General features: G+C 38.8%; 1 protein-coding gene across 1 annotated transcript in view; it reads right to left on the bottom strand.

Moving 5' to 3' along the window:
* The window catches only part of LOC106879775 (centrosomal protein of 72 kDa), a 53,713-nt gene extending 30,427 nt beyond the window's left edge, over positions 1-23,286 (bottom strand). The window contains exons 1-7 of the mRNA XM_014929477.3: positions 20,888-23,286; positions 14,177-14,304; positions 12,775-12,812; positions 10,907-11,061; positions 9,824-9,967; positions 7,678-7,800; positions 350-408 (exon numbers count right to left, since the gene is read on the bottom strand). Coding sequence (XP_014784963.2) covers positions 350-408; positions 7,678-7,800; positions 9,824-9,967; positions 10,907-11,061; positions 12,775-12,812; positions 14,177-14,304; positions 20,888-20,951 — 711 coding nt within the window. The 5' untranslated portion in view covers positions 20,952-23,286. The remainder of the gene's footprint in view (positions 1-349; positions 409-7,677; positions 7,801-9,823; positions 9,968-10,906; positions 11,062-12,774; positions 12,813-14,176; positions 14,305-20,887) is intronic.
* Positions 23,287-24,300: the final 1,014 nt, after the last annotated feature.

Here is a 24,300-nt window from a genome sequence, read left to right on the forward strand (position 1 = left end):
GTTTCACTGGTACTTATTTCATTGACCCCGAATGGATGAAAGGCAAAGTTGACCTCGGTGGAATTTGAACTCAGAATGTAATGACAGGCGAAATAGTGCTAAGCACTTTGTCCAGTATGCTAACGATTCTGCCAGATCACCACCTTACACCAGCTTAATAATGACAAAATATATTTTACTTAATTAAGGGAAACAAAGGTAATGGATTTCAACAGAATTATGGTAACAACAGGGTTAAACACATCAGTGCTTCTATGATTGTAAAAAAAACTGATACTTTTCATCTTCAAGCTTTCCAGAAAAACAAAATATTCTTTATAGAAAAAGAGAGACCTATGAGATCACTCACATTAGCGTCAGTGGTTTGCTTTGGGTCAGATGGTTCTTTTGATTTCATCTGTTTCAGAGCTAAAATGATACACAAACAGAGAAAATTTTAATCATAAAACCAAATACAGAGACTGTATAAACTAGAAAGTCTATGTGTGTGTGTGTGTGTGTGTGTATGTGTGTGCGTGTGGTGGGGTACTGCTAGGTTGTGAAACACAGACAATAAAAACGGAAAGAGTAGAAGGGGTTACTGAAGAGAAAGGAATTGTGCATAATCCAGGACTGGTTTAAGAACCATAGAAGCCCAAAGCACTTGAAAGATTCTGGTACTCTCATATGGGTGTAGTTCAAGATATAAACAATAATTAAGCATGAAATAAATCTCTGTTTTTCAAAATGGAACAAAACTAACGGTAAAATGGAAAATAAAGTTTATTTTTGTGCGCAGTAATCTATTGCCATATCGCAGTTCATCTATCACGGTTTATTATTTAAGCTTATGTTGATTCCTCCATGGTGTTTTTTTGCATTTCTAATAAAATAATCATCATCATCATCATCGTTTCACGTCTGTTTTCCATGCTGGCATGGGTTGGATGGTTTGACTAAGGTCTGGAGAGCCAGTGGTTGTACCAGGCTCCAATCTGATCTGGCAATGTTTCTACAGCTGGATGCCCTTCCTAATGCCAACCACTCCGAGAGTATAGTGGGTGCTTTTTACGTGCCACTGGCACAGGAGCCAGTCTGGCAGATCTGGCATAGATCACGTTCAGATGGTGCTTTTTACATGCCACCAGCATGGGGGCCATCAATGGGTACTGGCATCAGCCAAGTTTGGATGGTGCTTCTTACATGCCACCAGCACAAGAGCCAGTCAGGGGGTACTGGCATCTGCCATGTTCAGTTGGTGCTTTTTATGTGCCACCAGCACGGGAGCCAGTCAGGCGAACCTGGTGTCAACCACGTTCGGATGGTGCGTTTTACGTGCCACCAGCACAGGAGCCAGTCTGGAGGTACTGGCATCAGCCACATTCAGTTGGTACTTTTTACATGCCACTAGCATGGGAGCCAGTCAGGCAGACCTGACTTTGGTGCTTTTTACGTGCCACCAAATATATACAAATTATAAAAATAATTTGTTCTGTTTCTACTTTGCGGACTTTCACCTATCGCGGGGGGAGGGGTTGGAACATAACACCCATGATAGTCGACAGATTAATGTTCTTTCACTTTATTTATATTTGAAAAGATTTCTCCTACTTTTCTCAACTGCAAAGGCTTTGATCAGATCCTTACTACGACACCAAGAACACTTGGAAAACATTACTTTAGCAAGTTTAAAGTGATTTTATTTCATGCTGTAAACCATTTACCATTTCTTCCCTGAATGCCCGAAGCACCTGCTTATTTTGCTAAATGGCTAATCCAGCACTGCTGGTATGATCCATTGGACATGTGACGTTAACTTGATGAAATAAACAGAACAGATGAGCCGAGAGAGTAATTGGATGGTCAGTCATTACTATATGCAAGAGTAATGACTGACCGCACAGATATGGACGAGTGAGGTGAATGATGTGAGGAATTACTACCATCACATTATTTGCATTGTTTAATTTGGGTTTAAAATGGCATTGGTGAAGTGGACCTCAAAGATTTCCAGTATCCCTATAACGGTAGAAATCAATTATTTCGAGTGGTGGTTCCCAACCTTTTCACTACCAAGGACCTCTTTTATTCAAATGAGTTTTCCTACGGACCCCTAGTACTACCTTTGCGAACCACAGGTTGGGAACCAGGTTTAGAGGATAATTAAAGCACCATTCCAGCTTACCTGGCAACAATGCAAGTTTATCGATCGAGGGGAAACAACTTCTACTAACTTATAACAATTATTTCCCTTGATATTCTGTGGTGTTGGGGGGGGGGGGTCATTTTCTTTTAGTGCCTTATAATTTAACACACACACCGGTAAAATTTCCATTCATTTACTTATGTATTTTTCTAGAACTTTCGTTGCATCTTGCAACCTTTTCAATAGTTGTTAACTCTGTCCGTCATTCAAGCTGCATTCTTTTTGTTTGTGCGCATGTGTGTGGATCAGTGTGTGTGTGTGTGGATCAGTGTGTGTGTGTGTGTGTGCATAGACGTGTATGCACGTATGTGTGCGTGCGTGTGCGCGTATGTATATATGTATGTATGTGTGTACGTTTGTATGTATGTATTTTGCATACTCATGTGTTTGTGTGTTTTTACGTGTGTATGTGTTTGTTTGCATGTGTGTGTGTGTGTGTACCTGTCTCCTTGTGCATGCATATCTGAGTGTGTCTGTGTCTGTGTATGGTTTTTTTGCGACTGTATCTGTATGTGTGGATGTGTGTCTCCATATGTGTCCTTGTGTGAAGTGAAGTGTGTGTGTGTGTGTGGTCGTGTGTTTCATTCTTCCTTGTTGTATGTGTGCTAGTCTATTCCTATTACCTACGTACCTATCCGTCTGTATGTCTATCTGTTAACTTTCATATCCGTTTGCCTACATTCGCATATACACATACACACACCCACATACACACATCTATCATACATAAAGGCATTGCAGTCACCTAGGGGTTCTGAGATCAATCCCAGGCAAGGATTACCTGAAACGTGGCACCAAGTAAACATTGTATACAATGGGAGTTTACTATTTCTAGAAAGTCAAGTGACCATGTAGAATCTTCGTAAATGGCGAATTCATTAATGCTGGAGGCACTCTGTAGAGTGGCTGGCGTTATAGAAACCCTGCCACATTATTTATATTGGACAGATATGTGTCCTCGTCTTGTTTGTTGTTACCACAGCGTTTTGGCTGATTTACTCTCCAGCCCTCATCAGGTGTCCTGGTGGAATTTTGAACCCAACCCTAGTTATCTCCCCTGTTTACTCAGACTTATATCCAATTCTCATTCCTAAGGTATTATTGCTGATGTTATTATTATTATCATTATTTATTCAAGGTACTGCCTGGAATTGAACTCGGAATCATTATGCTATATGCCCGGGGACAATTATAGAGTGAATTTTAGGGCTTATAAACCTAATATCTTTATATCCTTCCTTAATACCGGTTCCCATATGGTATTCATATCTGCACTAGGTCTCCTGGTCACCAGGACACGTGATGAAGGTTGGAGGGTATATCAGCCAAAACGTTGTGTTAACAACAAACAAGATGACACATCCGTCCAATGTAAATGATGTGCAGAATTCCTCATCTCCAAAAAATACAGAACAATCTAGTCCCTGGAGTCATCAGATACTATCAAATTAACCAATCCCTGTCAGCATGGAACATGGACTTTAAATGGTGATGGCTATGATGATGATGATGATTAATCTCATACTGAATGTCTCAACAGCATTTATCTGGTTATATATGGATGCATAACACTGCAACCCCACTATTCATCAGTTACACATTTCTCTCAAGGATATCTTCTAGTTATCTCCCCTGTTTACTCAGACTTATATCCAGTGTATAGGAATGGACGATTTTCTCCGTGGTTATTAGGGAGCTGGGGTGCATTTATGCGTGAACCACTCAGAGGATTTGAGAGCTGTGAGACCTTTATGTGTCAAGGGACGTAACTGAGAGTATTCTTTCAGCCATTTGTTTCTGATGAGACAAGGATGAAGTACACGTACTGCCAAGGATAGTTATCATGGAACACTGACTTGAAGTAGTGGGAGGAAGCTTGTGTAATATGTGGATGTGTGTTGGTCAGACGATCAATTGTGGTCTGGCAGAGTGTGGATTTCCACCACAAGGTGCCATCCTTCTTGTGATGTGCCTCAATGATCCAGAGAATTATGTCAACAGAGAAAGCCTCTAATACTGGGCAGATCAAAGGATAAAGGCCAAGCTAATATGGATCACATCTTCCCAGAAGTAGAATGGGTTTGTGTGGAGCCGACACCGCTACCTTAGTGAAAGCTAAGTTACAGAAGCATGGATGACCATTTGAAACCGACAAAACCAGGGAAACATGACATGGTGCAGCAAACAGAGTTTCTTACTTCAGGTGTGGTGAGATGAGGAAAGCAGTAAAAAGATGAAGGCAAAGATGTGTCAGGGCATGGACTGGGTGAGTGGGTTGGATTGAGGGTGCCGAATATAGAAGTTCGTGGAATCTTGGGCAAGCAACTTCAACAATAGCCTTGGGCTGACCAAACCTCGTGAGTGAATTTCAGAGAAGGAAACTGAAAGAAGCATGTCGTATATACGAGTGAGTGTGTATGTGTCTTCGTGCCAGTGTTTGTACCTCCAAAACTGCTTGACAACTGGTGTTGGTGTGTTTACATCCCCTGTAACTTAGTGGTTCAGCAAAAAGAGACTATTAGAATAAGTACCAGGATTTTTAAAAAGTACAGGGGTTGATTTGGTCTAAGGTGGTGCTCCAGCATGGTCACAGTCTAAAGACTGAAACAAGTAAAAGATAAAAGAATCTAAATTCCCTTCTGGCAACTTGATATTGTTCCATGTCCTACCTCCTTTACGTCCGGAGTTCTGATTTCAAATTCCACCAAGGTCGACTTTGCCTTTCATCCTTCCGGGTCGATAAAATAAGTACCAGTTCAGAACTGGAGGTCAATGTAATCGACTTACCCCTTCCTCCAAATTTGCTGCCCATGTGCTAAAATTTGAAACTAATGTTTTGATGAAATTGTCAAAATATTTTACATTCAATCATTTTACATATATATATGTGTGTGTGTGTAAGTATGTATATATCATCATCATCATCGTTTAACGTCCGCTTTTCATGCTGGCATGGGTTGGATGGTTTGACTGAGTACCGTCAAGCCAGGAGGCTGCACCAGGCTCCAATCTGATCTGGCAAGGTTTCTAACACCAACCACTCCAAGAGTGTAGTGAGTGCTTTTTATGTACCACCAGCATGAGGGGCAATCACGCAGAACTGGCATCAACCCCAGTGTTTCACCGGTACTTAATTTATTGACCCCCAAAAGAATGAAAGGCAAAGTTGACCTCAGAGGAATTTGAACTCAGAATGTAGCTGCAGATGAAATACTGCTAAACATTTCCACCAGCATGCTAATGATTCTGACAGCTTGCCACCTATATATATATATATATATATATATATATATATATATATATATATATATATATATATATATATATATATATATATATATATATATATATATATATATATATATATATATATATATATATATATATATATATATATATATATATATATATATATATATATATATATATATATATATATATATATATTGAAAGTTGTGGTTTCTTTGGTATGTTTGTTCCCAAATAACACTTCTTTTAGTGCTGTTGACACCACCGGATTGAATAGTACTGCCCAGGTGTCGAAATCATAATGATATCCGTCGGGCAGCTGATGATGGAGGTATGTTGGATAGTTGGTATTGCGGTTTTTGTATATGTGGAACAGCATTATAACACATCCTTTTGATATATACATATATATATATATACATATATATATATATAGGGTATAAGAGGTATTCACATCAAAAGGTACAGGAAACTTATATATACACCATTCTGCTTAAATAATGGAACTGCACATACAATATCCTTACGTATCTCACGTCTGTTTTCATTCCTCCACTTCACTCTGTATTTCATATATTCTCTATAATAACTATTTACTTAAACATTTTCTCACACTGCCTCTGATGAAGGGATATATAAAATATCCCGGAAACAGCTGTAAGACTTTCTCTTTATAAATGTTCTGGAAACTATACACACCCTTGGATTTTTTATCTCATTCTGTTAATTTTATATATATATATATATGATATATACTCAATATATAATTTATATTTATTATCGAAACAGTGACGTTGTGCTAAAAAACAAATATGTATTTTGCTAGTGTTTTGGTTAGAAATGTTACAGTTTGTCATGATGTTTCTGATGAAATTTCTGAAAATATGTTTGTGATGACATCATTTTCTTCCTTTGTTCCACAACATCTAAAATACATTCACTAGCAATGCTGAAATGTTTCACATATTTATGTGTATGTAAATATTTAAACAAAAGCCATGTTTCTGGTGAAAGAGTATCAGGTGAGATATTTGGTTTAAAACAAGTCAACATATTTCAACCAGAAAATGACATAACAGAATATCGACTGTCATTCGTTCATTTAACATATTTGTTCTTCTATGATAGTCAAGGTTAGACAAGAAGGTACTTGTATTAAGATTTTAATGGCTGGATGCTCCTGTTGTCAATTCTTACAAGTTCTTTTTAAGAAAGGAAACTCTAATCTAACTCCAGAAGAATTTGAAAGCCCAAAGCTAATAGAAGATTTTAGCAGGAAATATCAACAAACGTTACCAATTGCAGCCAAACCACTAAGGGTGACATCGCCGTTTGTAGCATGGCTAAAAACTATGAAATCACTGTTTGTAATATTGCTCACCTGCAGGTTGAAAATATTTGCTCACACACCCACACACATACATACATACAAATTTACACAAAAACTTAGAAATACAAGGTTTTTTTGAAGAAAGGACAAAAGAAACTAATACGGATTCTCCAAATCCAATCTATTAGCGGCACAGTGGAGATTTCTAAGACATTCTAAAGATTCTCCATCCAAGATTCATTAGATGACTAGATGCACACACTTGGCTGATCAAAGCTTTGTGAGTGGATTAGGTAGATGGAAACTGAAAGAAGCCCATTGTACACACACACACTTTTAGTCCCTTTTTTTTTTTACATTCCCATAACTTAGTGGTTCTGCAAGAGAGAACAACATAGTAAGCACCAGGCTTTAAATTGTTCCTGGTGGTGCCCCAGCATGGCTGCAGTCTAATGACTGAAACAAGTAGAAGATAGAAAAAAAAAATGGTACTTTTTGGTTATCTCCCCCCCCCCCGCCCTAAAAAATTGCCATTAAAAAACTAGGTTTTCTTCCGACTAAAAAATTGAATTTAAGTGGCAACAAGAGATTGGATTAAAAGAGTTAGAAGATCCTTTTGATTCAATGCTTCAACACATTGTTGACTTTTGGCCTCCTTTATAGGAATGGTATGGTTTGTTACAAAAATATCAGATTCAATAAGAAGTTCTATCATTCCATTTTCCATGTTTAATAATTTTTTCAGTTTTTTTTTGTTTTGTTTCATTGAGGGTTAAACAATTTTTTCAATTGAGGGAGAGGACCAAAAGTACCAATATTTCTCATAAAACAGGGAAGATAACCCAATTTTTTAATGGGGGTGAGATAACCAAAAAGTACCAAAAAAAAATAAACGAAATAAAATGGTGTTTACCTTCAAAAGAATATACCTCAATAGAAGGTTGCTTGGCTGCTGAACCAGATAACTGTTGTGGTTGAATAAATTTAGTACGAGTGGGATCAAGGATATCAAGGACACCGATATCATCACTGAATACTTGAAAAAAAAAAGAAAGAGAACACATGGAATAAAATATAAAATAGGGAACAGACTTTATTTACATTATTGACATTTGATGGATATTTGTCCTCATCTTTACGGAGATGTACTTGCATAGCAAGTGACCTGATCTGAGATTGTTTGCTGGAACGAAAACAATTGCAGCGTGGAAGGTGTTTATAAGCTGTGTTGAAGTGAATCTAACGGTTTTTGTGTGTTTCTTAAATGGCTTATAAACACCTTCCACACTGCAATTGTCCTCATCTTGTTTGTTGTTAACATAACGTTTCAGCTGATATACCCTCCAGCCTTCATCAGGTGTCTTGGGGAAATTTCGAACCTGGTTTCTCATTTCTAAGGTAATTTTCAATGTTATTATTATTCCACTGCCTGGAATCGAACTCAGAATCTTGGGGTTAGTAACCCGCACTCTTAACCACTATGCCATATGCCCGTGGGCAATTATGGAGTGAATTTTAGGGCTTATAAATCAAATATTTTCCTATCCTTCCTTAATATTAGATTTATAAGCCCCAAAATTCACTCCATAATTGCCCACAGGCATATGGCATAGTGGTTAAGAGCGTGGGGTACTAACTCCAAGATTCCAAGTTCAATTCCAGGCAGTGACCTGAATAATGATAATAATAATAATAATAATATCAAAAAATACCTTAGGAATGAGAACCCAAGTTCAAAATTTCTCCAAGACACCTGATGAAGACTGGAGGCTATATCAGCCGAAACGTGTTAACAACAAACAAGATGAGGACAAATATCCGCCAAATGTAAATAATGTACATAATTCCTCATCTCTTAAATATAGAATTGTATTAGGGAATAGACTATTCTTCTATCTTTTATGGTAATTCTTGTGATTTTTATTAACAACATATTTTTACAGGAAGGAAAGAAAGACAGATAAACATTAAAAGTATAAACGATCAAATTATCAGGGGGAAAAACAACCATAACTGTTGCTGCTTCATGTAGAAATCTAGGCAAGTGGGGTCAGAATCACCACTGGGATAACAAAGGAGAACAATGGTTTCAATGTTTTGGAGCCATTTATTTTCTGCTCGAACGTAACATCGTGCAGGGGTACCATGTGTATATACAAATGTATGGCAAGTGTATGGTAGAAAAAAACTTTGTCAGGTCATCATTCTAGAAGCAACAGAAAATTGGTCAAACGATTCCTGCTATGATGTGTTATTGCCTGTGAAGAACACAACTGATTTGTTAACAATGCAGCAATGTCGTTCCAGCTTCAATCCCACTGCATGGAATTTTCACTCATCTGACATAACTTCAGGATGAGCAAAGCCTTGCGAATGAAATTTAATAGAGAGAAATTGTATGGAAGTCCATCAGCAGCACCATTTCTGTTCTTAGATGGCATATATAATGTGTCACTTGGCCTTTGGGTGTCATTAGTGGGGTCCACTCAGTTGCAAGAATTTAAACTTAGTCTGAGAATAAATGCCTCCCTTCCTCCCATCTATCTCAGAGACCCTTAAAAGGGTCAAGGGTCAATAAAATAAGTACTGGTTGAATACAGAGGTCAACTAGCCCCCTTCCCCAAAATTACTGGCCCTGTGCCAAAACTTAATTAACTATGGGCAGTGAGCCGGCAGAATTATTAGCACGTCTGACAAAATACTTAGCTGTATTTTGTCTGTCTTTACGTTCTGAGTTCAAATTCCACAGAGGTCAACTTTGCGTTTTGTCCTTTCAGGGTTGATAAAATAAGAACGAGTTGAATAGTGGGGTTGATGTAATTGACTAAGCCCCCTCCCCCAAACTTGCTGGCCTTGTGCCAAAATTTGAAAATGAATATTTAATTAATTGTCAATTGCTAGTTATGTATAATGGAGAGAAATAATTAAATGGTAATCACGTGCACCTAATATCTCTGCAGGAAGGCGTCTGACATGAATTAAATAAGAGCATGAATAAGTATTCAGAACCATGAGGTGTAATTCGAAGAAAAGTGAGTGAAAGAGATAAGGTGTTCTACCTTTACCACAAACAAGTGATTTTACAAACTGGGCACGGGAGTTACTAATGTCACACTCTGGTTCTGGTTTCTGCCCAAAGTCTTCAGATTCACTGAAATGAAGCTGTGCTGATTGTCGTTCTCGATCACGAATGCAGCGATCATCTGCAAATATTAAAAAAAAATTTTTTTTAATAAATAATAATAATAATAATAACATTGTTTTGTCTTGGTATAAAAGATGGCCTACAGCAAATATTCTGCTGTATATATATATAATGTAGTGGATGCTTTTACGTGCCACCGGCACGAGGGCCAGTCAGGCAGTTCTGGCAATGACCACACTCAGAAGGTGCTTTTCACGTGCTACCTGCACGGGGGCCAGTCTGGCAGCACTGGCAACAACCACACTTGAATGGTGCCACCGGCACGGTCATGATAAAAGCACTCATGACACTCTGTAAAGTGGTTGGCATTAAGAAGGGCATCTAGCTATAGAAACCAAGCCAAAACATACAGGAGAGTTCAATGCAGTCTTTTAGCTCACCAGATCTTGTCAAACCATCCAAAATGGTAGGTAGGTAGGTAAGAAAGTAGGGGTAGGTGGGTGGGTAGGTATGCAGGTAAATGGATAAGTGGGTAGGGTGGTAGATAATTGTAGCAATACATTTGTTCTCTATATACGTTATTACATCTTTAGAATAATGCTCGGATGGTGCTTGATATTTCTCGTGTGAAGGGCTGTTGAAAAGTTCCTGACTGTAAGGGTATTGTGAAAGGCCCTGTTGAAGGCCCAACCTTCTGAGTTCTTTTACAGGGCTTTGAAAAACTGAAGGGCTGCTGCAATAAGCGTGTGAATCTGAGAAGGGGAATATATTGAATGAAATCATAATTGACTGATCCTCCTGTATTTTCTTTTACCTAAAGCTAGGAACTTTTCAGCACTCCCTCGTATGTATATACACATACCTAGCCACACACACACACACACACAAAAATACACACATATCTAAACATTTAGTTATCAGTTCATATCAACACACATAGGTATACACCTGTGACCATGAAACAAAGGATAAAGTCAGGTGATTCAAGGAACCGTACCTAGTTTCTGTAAGTTAGGCAGCAGCTGAATGAGATAAAGTCGATAGTCTGGATCATTACGTGTCACTGGATTCAGGCGTAAATCTAATTCCAGCAAGTTCTGGTTCTTCTGCAACACCTTCAGCTCTTCCAAAGAAGCTATATTATTGTAATATCTGCCATCAGACTTTTAAGGATCAAATTGAAGTTCTACATCAGCTGATCTGTTTGTCTCTCTTCTCACAAACACATGTATATACAGAAGTATGTGTGTGTGTGTGTGTGTGTTGTTTGTCCTTTACTGGTTTGTCTTTAGACTGCGGTCATGCTGGGGCACCACCTTGAAGAATTTTTAGTCAAATGAATTAACCCCAGCACTTATTTTTTAAAAAACTTGGTATTTATTCTATCAGACTCTTTTGCCAAACTGCTAAGTTACTGGGATGTAAATATACCAACACCAGTTGTCAAGCAGTGGTGGAGGACAAATACAAACAGGGTGGCTCCTAAAAGTAGGTTTACAGTTATTCAACTATCTCCTTTGCATTCATATATTAACAATTTAGATCTTAATTATAGAAAAATATGAAACCATTATTCTATGCTAATTTAGTTAATTATGTCAAGCTCCATTTCGGTTTGTAAGATAGAAATTTAAATGTAATAAAATGTTTTAAAAGAAATTTAAAGTGCCTACATGATATCTGTAAACCTACTTTTGGGCCACCCTGTACATATATAAATATATATAGATATATCATCATCATCATCATTTAACGTCTGCTTTCCATGATGGTATGGGTTGGACGGTTTGACTGAAGGCTGGCGAGCCAGAAGGCTGCACCAGTCTCCAATCTGATCTGGCAAAGTTTCTACAGCTGGATGCCCTTCCTAATGCCAACCAGTTGGAGAGTGTAGTGGGTGGTTTTACATGCCACCGACACAAGGGCCAGTCAGGTGGTACTGGCATTGGCCACACTCGAATGGTGCTTTTTATGTGCCACCTGCAGAGGAGCCAGTCAGCAGCCCTAGCAATGATCACGCTCAAATGGTGCTTTTAATGTTCCACTGGCATAGGTGCCAATCAGGCGATACTGTCATTGGCCAAAACAACAGAATTCTTTCAGTTTCCATCTATCAGATCCACTCACAAGGCTTTGGTTGGCCTAAGGCTATAGTACAAGATACCTGTCCAAGGTACCATACAGTGAGACTGAATCCAGAATCAAGTGGTTGGGAAGCAAGCTTGTTACCACACAGCCACACCTGAACCTATAAAAAATGACCAGCAAGGTGTTACAGAGAATTAAACCCTGTACCTATTAAACTCCAGCTGAGCACTGCCTGTTTTATATACCACTCTCTAAAATATACCATATCAATTCAGTAAAGCAACCATGGGTTTACAAATTCAACTGGTGATGTATATCTTAGTATCTATTCAAGCACTGGTGTCACACATAATCAGTGTCACAAATAATCAGTGGGTTCATTAAAAAGTAATTAATAGCAGTGCTGAGATTTTATATATATTGTTGACGGAAGAGTTAGCTATTATCATGCTGCTGGACATCTGTGACTGAGGAACCCATAGCAGGATGAAATCAGGGGATCTGGCAGTTCCAAAGGACTGTAGCAGATGATTCTCATCAGTCAACAATATAAATACAAGGGTTTTTATGCAACATGAGTCCTTACAAGAGATCATCTCAAGCTAAATAATGCTATATTCTGTGTATTCTAATACAACCTCCATGTAAAGTTGGAGATCAAGATTACCATTTGAATTATAATGATTTTGGATCAGTAAATGGTTGAATATGACTTTTTCTAAAAAATAACAAATTAATTTCAATGCAAACAGATTATTTTCTATTCATAAAGGATACAGATTGAGTTTTTCCAACAGCTTTAAATGTTCAAGACCCTGCAACAAAAGGAATTCAGTGAGAGTCACAGAACAAGAGGAAGATTTTAAATGTTTAAACTAAAAGGAATTTTGTCTTTGCTTTGGGCCTTCAACTCTTTATGGAACCATAGGGGTGCTGCCAGGATATATGGCAGGTGTTGGGGTATTTTTTAGATCTGGGAGAGCCTGGTAGAGCGAAGGTACAATGGTTAGGATGTTGGACTCATGATCATAAGCTCATAGTTTCAATTCCTGGACTGATTGGTACGTTGTGTTCTTGAGCATGTTGCTCCAGTCCACCACCCTCCTCCTCATCATCATCATCATTTAACATCTGCTTTCCATGTTGGCATGGGTTGGACAGTTTGATTGGGGACTAGCAAGCTAGAAGGCTCCACCAGGCTCCAATCTGTTCTGGCAAGGTTCCTACAGCTGGATGCCCTTCCTAACGCCAATCACGCTGAGAGTGTAGTGAATGCTTTTTGCATGACACCGGCACGAGGGCCAGTCAGGTGGCACTGGCAATGACCACACTTGACTGGTGCTTTTTATGTGCCACCGGCATGGGAGCCAGTGAGAGGCCACTGGTGTCGACTACGTTTGGATGGCGCTTTTTGCATGCCACCGGCATGGGGGCCAGTTACACGGCACTGACACCATGCTTGAATGGTGCTTTTTGGCATGGAAGGCAGTTAGGCAGCATTCCAACAATAGCTGGGAAGTTAACCTTATGAAGGACTGGCATCCCGTTCAGATGAGTGTGTTACAATCTCAGTCACTTATATACCTGTTGAAGCTCTGTTGACCTCTAAGCTTATGAACCCTAGGGGTCATGACACCTGACCATTAAGCAAAATAAGCATATGCTTAAGGGATCAAGGGAAGGGGTTCAGTCCCACTGCATGGCACCTTGGGCAAGTGTTTTCTACCATAGTCTCAGGCTGACAAAGCCTTGTGAGTGGATTTGGTAGACAGGAACTGAAGAAAGCCTGTCATGTCTGTGTGTCTGTGTTTGTCCTCCATCAAAGCTTGACTTAACGGTTTGGCAAAAGAGACCAAGAGAATAAGTATCAGGCTTTAAAGAAAAATAATTACTGGGGTCCATTCATTTGACTAAAAATTCTTCAAGGCTGTGCCCCAGCATGGCCACAGTACAATGACTGGAACAAGTAAAAGATAAAAAGGAACCGTTTTATTCTCAACACTTAATCTCAGACCAATATCCAAACAGTTACATTTGAAAAGCTTTTATTATGAATCTAATTGTCCCAATTAAGTCATCTAATCAAAATATATGATTTAATTAGCTTTGTGGATGAGTCATAAATTGATCAGGTGTTTCTGTTAAAAGGAAATAAGCTTTGCTTTTATGAAGTACTTACAGAAAGACTTGTGAGAGAATTTCGAGATAAATCCAGCACCTTCAGACGACTGAATTTCCTCAAAGACTTTCCAACGGAAGTAATTTTATCCTGGTAGGAACCAGGTAATGACAGAGACTTGACATCTTCTGCAAAGAATAATTATGAATTAATTTCCAAATATTTGGAAGAAATTTATTAGAATATAAAAACACAAAATATTTAAGCAGTGTTAGATAAAAATCAAAAGTTATTTAGATATTTAACCTTGGATGCCACCCTCTCATTTTTTAATTTTTTATTTTTACAGCTATTTTCTCCTATTATGGTATAAATTAATTTGGTTTCATCATCATCATCGTCATCGTTTAACATCCATTTTCCATGCTAGCATCGGTTGAACGGTTTGACTGAGGTCTGGAGAGCCAGTGACTGCACCAGGCTCCAATCTGATCTGGCAATGTTTCTACAGCTGGATGCCCTTCCTAATGCCAACCACTCTGAGAGTGTAGTGGGTGCTTTTTACATGCCACCGGCACAGGAGCCCATCAGGGGGTACTGGCATTGGCCACGTTTGGATGGTGCTTTTAACATTTCAATTGTCAATTCAAGTTGTAGAGAGGTAGGTAGGTAGAATCTCAAACATTGGTTTTCCTGATGGTTATGAGGTTAAGAAGCTCATTTTGCATCCACATGGTTTCAAGTTCAGTCTCACCGCACAGCACCTTGGGCAAGTATCTTCTGCTATGGTACCAGGTTGACCAATACTTTGTAAGTATATTTAGCAGACAGAATCTGTGTGGAAGACTATCATGTATACACACACACACACACATATTTGGTTCAAAATTGAACAAAAACACAAAAAACAATAGGCAGAGACAAGTAATCTGTGTGCGTGTGCATGTGTGTGTGTGTGTGTGTGTGTGAGAGAGAGAGAGAGTTGTGTGTGTGTGTGTGTGTCATCCACCACCACTTGACAACCAGTGTTGGTGTGTTTATGAACTTAATGGTTTGACAAAAGAGACTGATAGAATAAGTAACAGGTTTTACGAAGAATAATAAACACTGGGATTGATTCATTCAACTTAACTTCTACAGGGCAGTGCCCCAGCATGGCCACAATGAAATGACTGAAACAAGTTTTTAAAAAACCATTCAAACCTATTGAAGAATGCATCTGCCATCACCAGTTGCTATTTCACTGTTTACATTCCTGGACTTTTATTCATCATGGAAATTCTCAGTGCAGGAATAATTCAGATTGCTTCTGTCAATTGTTTGTCAATTTTTAGAGAATACCTCATTTAATCAACATTGTAATTATTGTAATTATATCATTAGCGAGAGAAAGCCTAAAGTTGGTAGAATTGTTAGCACAAAATGGTTAGGCAAAGTGGCTGAGTTCCTTTCGAGCGTGGGCCGCACGGAGGGAAAGTGGCTGAGTTCCTTTCAAGTGTTGGGCTTCACAGCAGCAATGATTGAGATATTTGTCCTCATCTTGTTTGTTGTTAATACAACATTTCGGCTGATATACCCTCCAGCCTTCATCAGAGTCTTGGGGAAATTTCGAACCTGGGTTCTTATTCCTAAGGTATATTTTGATGTTATTATTATTATTATTATTATTATTATTATTATTATTATAATATTATGCCCATGGGCATATGGCGTAGTGGCTAAGAGTGCGGGCTACTAAGCCCAAGATTCCAAGTTCAATTCCAAGCAGTAACCTGAATAATAATAATAATAATAATAATAACATCGAAAAATGCCTTTGGAATGAGAACCCAGGTTCGAAATTTCCCCCCAGACACCTGATGAAGGCTGGAGGGTATATCAGCCAAAATGTTGTGTTAACAACAAACAAGATGAGGACAAATATCCGTCAAATGTAAATAATGTAAATAATGCCCACTCATATTGATAAAAAGAGGGTGGGAGTGACCAGGTGGAGCAGTAAAAAGATGAAACAATGGTGATGAGGTGTCTGGATGGACACTCATACGAGGGGAGAAAAAATGAGTCGGGACAGAGGAACTGGAGAATGTAGTTGGTGGGGGTTGCAAGAATATGTCAGGAGTGAGATTTTGAAAATTATTTTAGTTATTATTTATCACATTTTTAATTAAAGGTGGCATTGTTACTTTACTATACTCTTTCACTTGTTTCAGTCATTTGACTGTGGCCATGCTGGAGCACCACCTTTAGTCAAACAAATCGACCCCAGGACTTATTCTTTGTAAGCCTAATACTTATCCTATCATTCTCTTTTGCCGAACCGCTAAGTTATGGAGATGTAAACACACCAACATTGGTGTCAAGCGATGGTGAGGGGACAAACACAGACACACACATATATATATATAGAGAGAGAGAGACAAGGAAAGAATGAAGCAATTAATTTTTCATACAGAACAACCATGTAGTGCTTAGAATATGAGCCATATGAATAATATAGGCATTGACAGAAGACACAAAATTCAGGTAATCGATAAAGGAAAATTGTTTATATGTATATCATCATCATCATCATCATCATCGTTTAACGTCCGCTTTCCATGCTAGCATGGGTTGGACGATTTGACTGAGGACTGGTGAAACCGGATGGCAACACCAGGCTCCAATCTAATTTGGCAGAGTTTCTACAGCTGGATGCCCTTCCTAACGCCAACCACTCAGAGAGTGTAGTGGGTGCTTTTACGTGTCACCCGCACGAAAACGGCCACGCTCGAAATGGTGTCTTTTATGTGCCACTCGCACAAGCCAGTCCAGGGGCACTGGCAGCAATCTCGCTCGAAAATCCTACGGGAGCCAGTCAGGCGGTACTGGCAACGGCCACGCTCAAAATGGTGCATCTCATGTGCCACCCGCACAAGAACCAGTCCAGGGGCACTGGCAACGATCTTACTTGGCTTGCCGGGTCTTCTCACGCACAGCACATTTCCAAAGGTCTCGGTCAGTAGTCATCGCCTCGGTGAGGCCCAATGTACGAAGGTCTTGCCTCACCACCTCAGCCCAGGTCTTCCTGGGTCAACCTCTTCCACGGGCTCCCTCAACTGTTAGGGTGTGGCACTTTTTCACGCAGCTATCCTCATCCATATATATATATATATATATATATATATATATATATATATATATGATGGGCTTCTTTCAGTTTCCGTTTACCAAATCTACTCACGAGGCTTTGGTCAGCCCAAGGCTATAGTAGAAGACACCTTTACCCAAGGTGCACACAGTGGGATAGAACCTGGAGCCATGTGGTTGGTAAGCAAGCTTCTTACCACACAGCCACTCCTGCGCCTCTGTGACTATTTCCCCCAGTAAATGAGTTCGGACCAACTGAGGGCTATACAGCAACAACAAAAGGAAGTGTACATAAGAAGAGGTAGTCCTAGATACACAATGTCTGAATAACACACCTTTGATCACAGATGTGTTGGATCAGGGCTCAGCTACACTTGAACAATGATGGCAACAGCTGACACACCAACACGGTGGCTCCCTGTTCTTATTTCATCGATAACAAAAGTTCAAACAGGCAGACTTTCAAAATGAAATATCCCACACTCGGTAATATTGTTTATTTATTTATTATCTTGATGATTATAATCGTTAGTATTATTATTATTATCATTCGGTGATGAGCTGGCATGTTAGACAAGATGTTTAGTAGCATATCTTCCAACATTTTACATTCATTATAATCATCATCATCACCGTCATCATCCAGCATCTGTGGCCCATGCTGGCATCGGTTGGACGGTTTGACAGGGCTAGCATGCTAGAAGGCTGCATCAGACTCCAGTCTGTTTTGGTATGGTTTCTACAGCTGGATGCTCTTCTTAACACTAACCACTCTGAGAGTATAATGGCTGCTTTTACATGCCACCGGCACAGGTGCCATTTGTGTGACACTGGGGTGCGTTTACATGCTAACGGCATGGGTGCCAATTTGCGTGATACCGATATCTGCCACGACTGCGATTTTGCTCAGCTTGATGAGTCTTCTTCTCAAGCACGGCATAATGCCAAAGGTCTTGGTCATTGCCTCCGTGAGGCCCAACACTGAGTTCATATTCCACTCAGGTCAATTTTACCTTTTGAGGTAAATAAAGTAAGTACCAGTTGTACATTGGGTTCAATGGGATCAATTTGTTCCCTCAGAACTCAGAACGTAAAGACAGAGAAAATGTCTCTAAGCATTATATCCAGCATGCTAACAATTCTGCCAGTTTGCAACCTTAAGAATAATTATAATAATGATTTCCACAGTTGTGGTCAATGCCAGGTTTCTTCATTAAAAAAAAAAATTTTCTCAAAAACTTTTCTCTGAGTTATATGTTTTATACACAGGAGATTATCATTCTGGAAAAAAAAGTTCTCAAATTCAATTTTTTAATCACATCCCTTCTCCAACCAGCTATATAAATTTTTCATTTTTTGACATTTTTCAACAAAAAAATTCTCTAAATTATATGCTTTGGGCATAGAAGATTATGATTTTATAAAGTAGTTATGGAGGTCATTGCTTATTCTCCAAACCCTACTGGTTCAAGATTAGCTTTACCTGGTTTCTAGGCCTGCTGGAAAAAGCAGTCAAATCTCCATCAAAAATATTCTACCAATTAGAAGAAGAGAAGAACAACTTGGACAGTGTAGTCCAATGTAGACCTTAACAATAAAACAGAATGGTCACAGTTGGAGTGTCTTTCTAAAGCTGCTCAATCATGGCTGACTTGGAACTGTAGACCAGCTAATAGTTTATTTTTATCAGCTCATTTCTATAGTTTTATATTAGGTTTGTTTAGCTGTGAAAAAGCACATAATTTACAAAACAGTCAGAAAATGTAGAATGAAATTAAGCAGCAAAATAAAAGCAATGGTTTGTCATTTGCGAAAATAAAAATAAATTTAAAATTTATCGGTAAAATCAAAAAAAAAAAAAACCTATGGCAAGTACAGAAGCTTGTCAAGACATGATACTTCTAAGAAGATATGGTAGCATATCTACAGTTTAGGGCCTCACAAATTTGTTTCTTTATAATCTTCTAAAATTTTAATAAATGTATATCAGTTAAGCAAACGGTATTCCCTAAATGCATTAAAAGTGTTATAACATAATCTGATCACTACTTCAGGAAATTATTGCCATTCTCTTTGAGCATATAAAAGACAAATGTGACTGGGGCAAAATGAGTAAGGCAAGATAATGTAAATTTGGTGCTTCAGTTCTCCAGAAAACAGACTTATACACATCAATATCCATCCCTAGACATCAGAAAGATTAGAAAGGCAAAAAAAAAAAAAACATATATCTAGGTCAAATGAAAGAGGCTCAGGCAAAAGTGGTACATTTGAAATTAATGAAACTCGACTAAATAAAACAAAACTCAGCATAAAATATTCTGCACAGCTTCTTCACGATCAGCTGGATTGTCCTCTTCGTGATATATTTGCTTACCACGCAGTTAAAAAGAAAAAATTATTGATATTAGTCATTACTCATTTTGCCCCAATTTAGGCATTATTTTTTGAAACTTAAAAATTATCGAATTAGACACTAGTGTAAGAAAAAATTTACTTGGAATCTAACAGATAAAAGAATATTGATTGTTAAAGACCAAAAATTATCCAGATATTTTATTAGCAACCTCAATTACGATCGGGTCAAAGTTGAGGAAAATTTTCTTGAAAAAAAGCGGACCTGCCGCCTGACTATATTTCGGACTCAACTTCAGCAACAGCAATTATGCTGACCAGTTCTTACTCCTAAATATAATGTAGCCATACAAAAATGATGATACAATACTGGCAATATAATGATTTCAAACAGGTAGGTGAAAATAACAAAAAATCAGAAGTTATTCATTTTGCCCCGGTTACAAATTCCCCACCCCACCCCCATCCCATTTTTTCCGACACTCCAACGGTTCTGCGATCTATCATGGTAACAATAATTCTTTCTAATTTCCTTCACTTGGATTTTATATATATATATATATATATATATATATATATATATATATATATTAGTTTTATACATTTGAAACATCAGCATTATTTAATCTCCATTCGATAAAACAGTATTTTTGCAAGATGTCATTTAAAATATGTATCTTAAATAGACTTATGAGGAGGAGAAAGATCCAAAAATCACTCAAATAAAACTTTTCAACTTTATCATCATTTTAATCTCCACCTTTGAAAATATGTATCTGAAAACTTTTATTTAAAAAAAAGCGTTTTTCAGAAATTTATGAGGAAATAGATTTGGCGAGCACCAAACTGTAGTTAAGCCGGACATATGACACTGTAAAGGAGAGAGTATTAAGTAAGAAAAATGACCAAGAAAGTCGTCTGTTGATGGCAGAAGACATGTCCAGACTTGTCTTGAAGTAGAAATTCCAGTAAAATCAAGGCTAACAAACAACTATCGATTCATTGGGAAAGATATATATTTCGTATTTCCTTTATTATCAGTCAATATAAACGGACGATTGTTTCAATTTTGTTTCAATCGAGACAAGAATAAATGACATTTCACTGAAGCAGACGTAAACAAAGTTTGTCAAAACGATTCAGCGAAGAATTGGATTATTTCATGTATAAAATGTATAAAATGAAAACAAAAATTGATTGAAAAGGAAATTTATTTCATTAATAAAAATCGAGTGATCATTAATATTATTATATTTAATATCTTCATATATAAATACAGAGACTTACCCAAGTTATTATGTAGTAAATTAACTCTGGTTCGAATAATATCTTCTGTCAATACAAGCGCCATAATTTTGTATTGGATAATAAAAGTGTAGGGAAAAACAATATAAAAGGTAGAATAGTAATAAAAACGAAACGAAATTGGTTTATAAAACGGGTTGATAGAAATACAGTCGGAAAGTTTATAGAATTTCTATAAACATTGGATAGACACAAACGTAATAAATACATGGAAACACGCGGACAAAGTTTGTAGAATATACACAAATGATATATATTCATCCACAAAAAATAGAAAAATACAAAGTTGGTAGAATCATCGTCGTTTGATGTCCACTTTTCATGCTGGCATGGGTTGGACGGTTTGACTGAGGACTGATAAGCCAGAGGGCTGTACCAGGCTCCAATCTGATCTGGCAAGGTTTCTACAGCTGGATGCCCTTCCTAACGCTAACCACTCTGAGAGTGTAGTGGGTGATTTTTACATGTCACCAGCACAGGTACCAGTCAGGCGGTACTGGCAATGATCACACTCGAATGGTGCTTTTTACGTGCCATCAGTGTGAGAGCCAGTTGGGCAGCACTGGCAATAACCTTGCTCAAATGGTGCTTTTTACATTCCACCAGCATGGGACCAGTCAGGTCGCACTGGCATCGACCACGATCAAATGGTGCTTTTTATGTGCCACTGGCATGAGTGCCAGTCAGACAGTCCTGGCTGGCATTGGTGACAACAATGACTTCACCTGCCTCAACAGGTCTTCGCAAGCACAGTTTATTGCCCAGTATTGATGGGTATTCTTAAACGGGTTGGTTATGCTGCACTGGCATAGGCCACAGTTACGGTCTCACTTGGCTTGCCAGGTCTTCTCAAGCACAGCATATCTCCAAATGTCTCGGTCACTTGTCATTGCCTCCATGAGGCCCAAAGTTCAAAGGTTGTGCTTCACCACCTCATCCCAGGTCTTCCTGGGTCTACCTCTTTCATAGGTTCCCTCTACTGCTAAGGTGTGACACTTTTTCACACAGTTGTCTTCATCCTTATGCAACACATGATCATACCAGTGCAGTTGTCTCTCTTGCACACCACATCTGATGCTTCTTCTGTCCAACTTTTCTCTCAGGGCACTTACACAGTGACATGTATGCACACTGACAGTGCACAGCCAACAGAGCACACTGGCTTCTTTCCTTGCAAGCTTACTCATGTCCTCAGCAGTCACAGCTCATGTTTCATTGCTGTGTAGCATGGCTGTTCGCACACATGCATCATATAGTCTACCTTTTACTCTGAGTGAGAGGCCCTTTGTCACCAGCAGAGATAGGAGCTCTCTGAACTTTGCCCATGCTATTCTTATTCTAGCAGCTATACTCTCAGTGCATCCACTTGGTCACCTAGGTAATGGAAGTTATCAACTACTTCTAGTTTTTCCCCCTGGCATGTGACAGAAGCGGTTTTCTGCACATTCTCAGTGTTTAATGCCTCTGAGCATTTGTCACACACAAAAACTATCTTCCCAGTTAATCTTTCTTTGATATTGCTCACCTCTTAGGTGTCCATAGCTTACACCAGGTACATCTTATGGAGTTTCTACCAATGCCTTTTCTACAGATTGAGCACGGCCATCTACCTGAAGGGATTTGTGGTTTGTCTGCCTTCCAATTTATTAAGACTGGGTTTTTGCTAGATTGACTCTAAGGCCCTTCAATTCTAGACCTTCCTTCCACACCTGCAGCTTCTCCTCTAGTTCTGATAGTGACTCAGCTATTAGAGCAAGGTCATCTGCATAGAGAAGCTCCCAGGGGCATCCTGTCTTGAATTCCTCTGTTATTGCCTGGAGGACTATGATGAATAAGAGGGGCTGAGGACTGATCCTTAGTGGACCCCTACCCCTACCTGGAATTCTTCACTATACTCATTACCAACCCTCACCTTACTGACAGCATCCCTGTACATGGCTCGCACAGCTCTCACTAACCACTCATTTATCCCTAGTTTCCTCATTGACCACCAGATAAGGGATCAGGGGACCCTGTCAAAGGCTTTCTCCATGTCAATGAAAGCTAGGTACAGAGGTTTATCTTTGGTTAGGTATTTCTCCTGCAGCTGTCCTATCAGAAATATTGCATCAGGGGTGCTTTTCCCTGGCACAAACCCAAACTGCATCTCATTTAAACTAATTCTCTCCCTAATTAGTTGGGCTATGACCCTCTCCGTGACTTTCATTACCTGATCCAACAACTTGATACCTCTGTAATTATTTGTATCTAATGCATCACCTTTACTTTTGTAGCAGTTGACTGTGGTGCTGCTACTTTAGTCATTGGGTATGACTCCTTCATGTATCACCTGATTGACTATACAGGTGACTAGACTATAGCCGACACCGCCAGATGTTTTAAGCATCTCTGCAGTGATTCCTGATGGGCCGGTGGGCAGGAGTATCTCCCTGTCTTCATACCCTTAATTGCTTAAATGCACAAATTATATATATACAATAAATAAAAATTTACATGATTGGCAGAATCATCATCATCATCATTTAGCGTCCATATTCCATGTTAGCATGGGTTCGACGATTTGACTGAGGACTGGTAAACCAGATGGCTACACCAGTCTCCAATCTGATCTGGCACCCTTTACTTTTGATGGCTCTTTTAATGTTCGCTTTCCTGTGTTTTAGGCTTTTATTCTGTGTATTGTGCACGAAAATTTTGGTTTACATTGTGGCCTTTCATTACTTGGCTTGTTGCTGCTTTCAGTCTTTTCTTTGACTCTTTTCAAATGAGTTGAAGAGCATCTGAGCACTGTATACAATACGCTCACAGTCTTTTATTCTTCTTTTTGTTTGAGTCATTTGACTGCGGCCATGCTGGAGCACCACCTTTTGTCAAACAAATCAACCCCAGGACTTATTTTTTGTGAGCCTAGTACTTATTCTGTCAGTCTCTTTTTGCTGAACTGCTAATTTACAGGGACATAAGCATTACCTACATCAGTTGTCAAACTATGGCTGGGGGACAAACAGACACACAAATACATACACACACATATATATATATATATATATATATATATACGATGGCATTCTTTCAGTTTCCATCAACCAAATCCACTCACAACAAGGCTTTGGTTGACCTGAGGCTATAGTAGAAGACACTTGCCTAAGATTCCACGCAGTGGGACTGAACCCAGAACCATGTGGTTGGGAAACAAGGTTCTTCTCACACAGCTACTCCTGCACCTATATGCTCAGTCTTTTTTTAAATCAGTGCAAAATACACAATATAAACTCACACAAATAAACTGACATTCCATCGTTTATGACAATTGTTCCAGTGAATCTGATCAATGGGACCTGAAATTAACATACAAGTGGCTGAGTACTTCACAGACACACTTACCCTTCATGTAG

This window comes from Octopus bimaculoides, chromosome 3, assembly GCF_046866305.1.
Source record: "Octopus bimaculoides isolate indiv1 chromosome 3, ASM4686630v1, whole genome shotgun sequence".
Taxonomy (NCBI): Eukaryota; Metazoa; Mollusca; class Cephalopoda; order Octopoda; family Octopodidae; genus Octopus; species Octopus bimaculoides.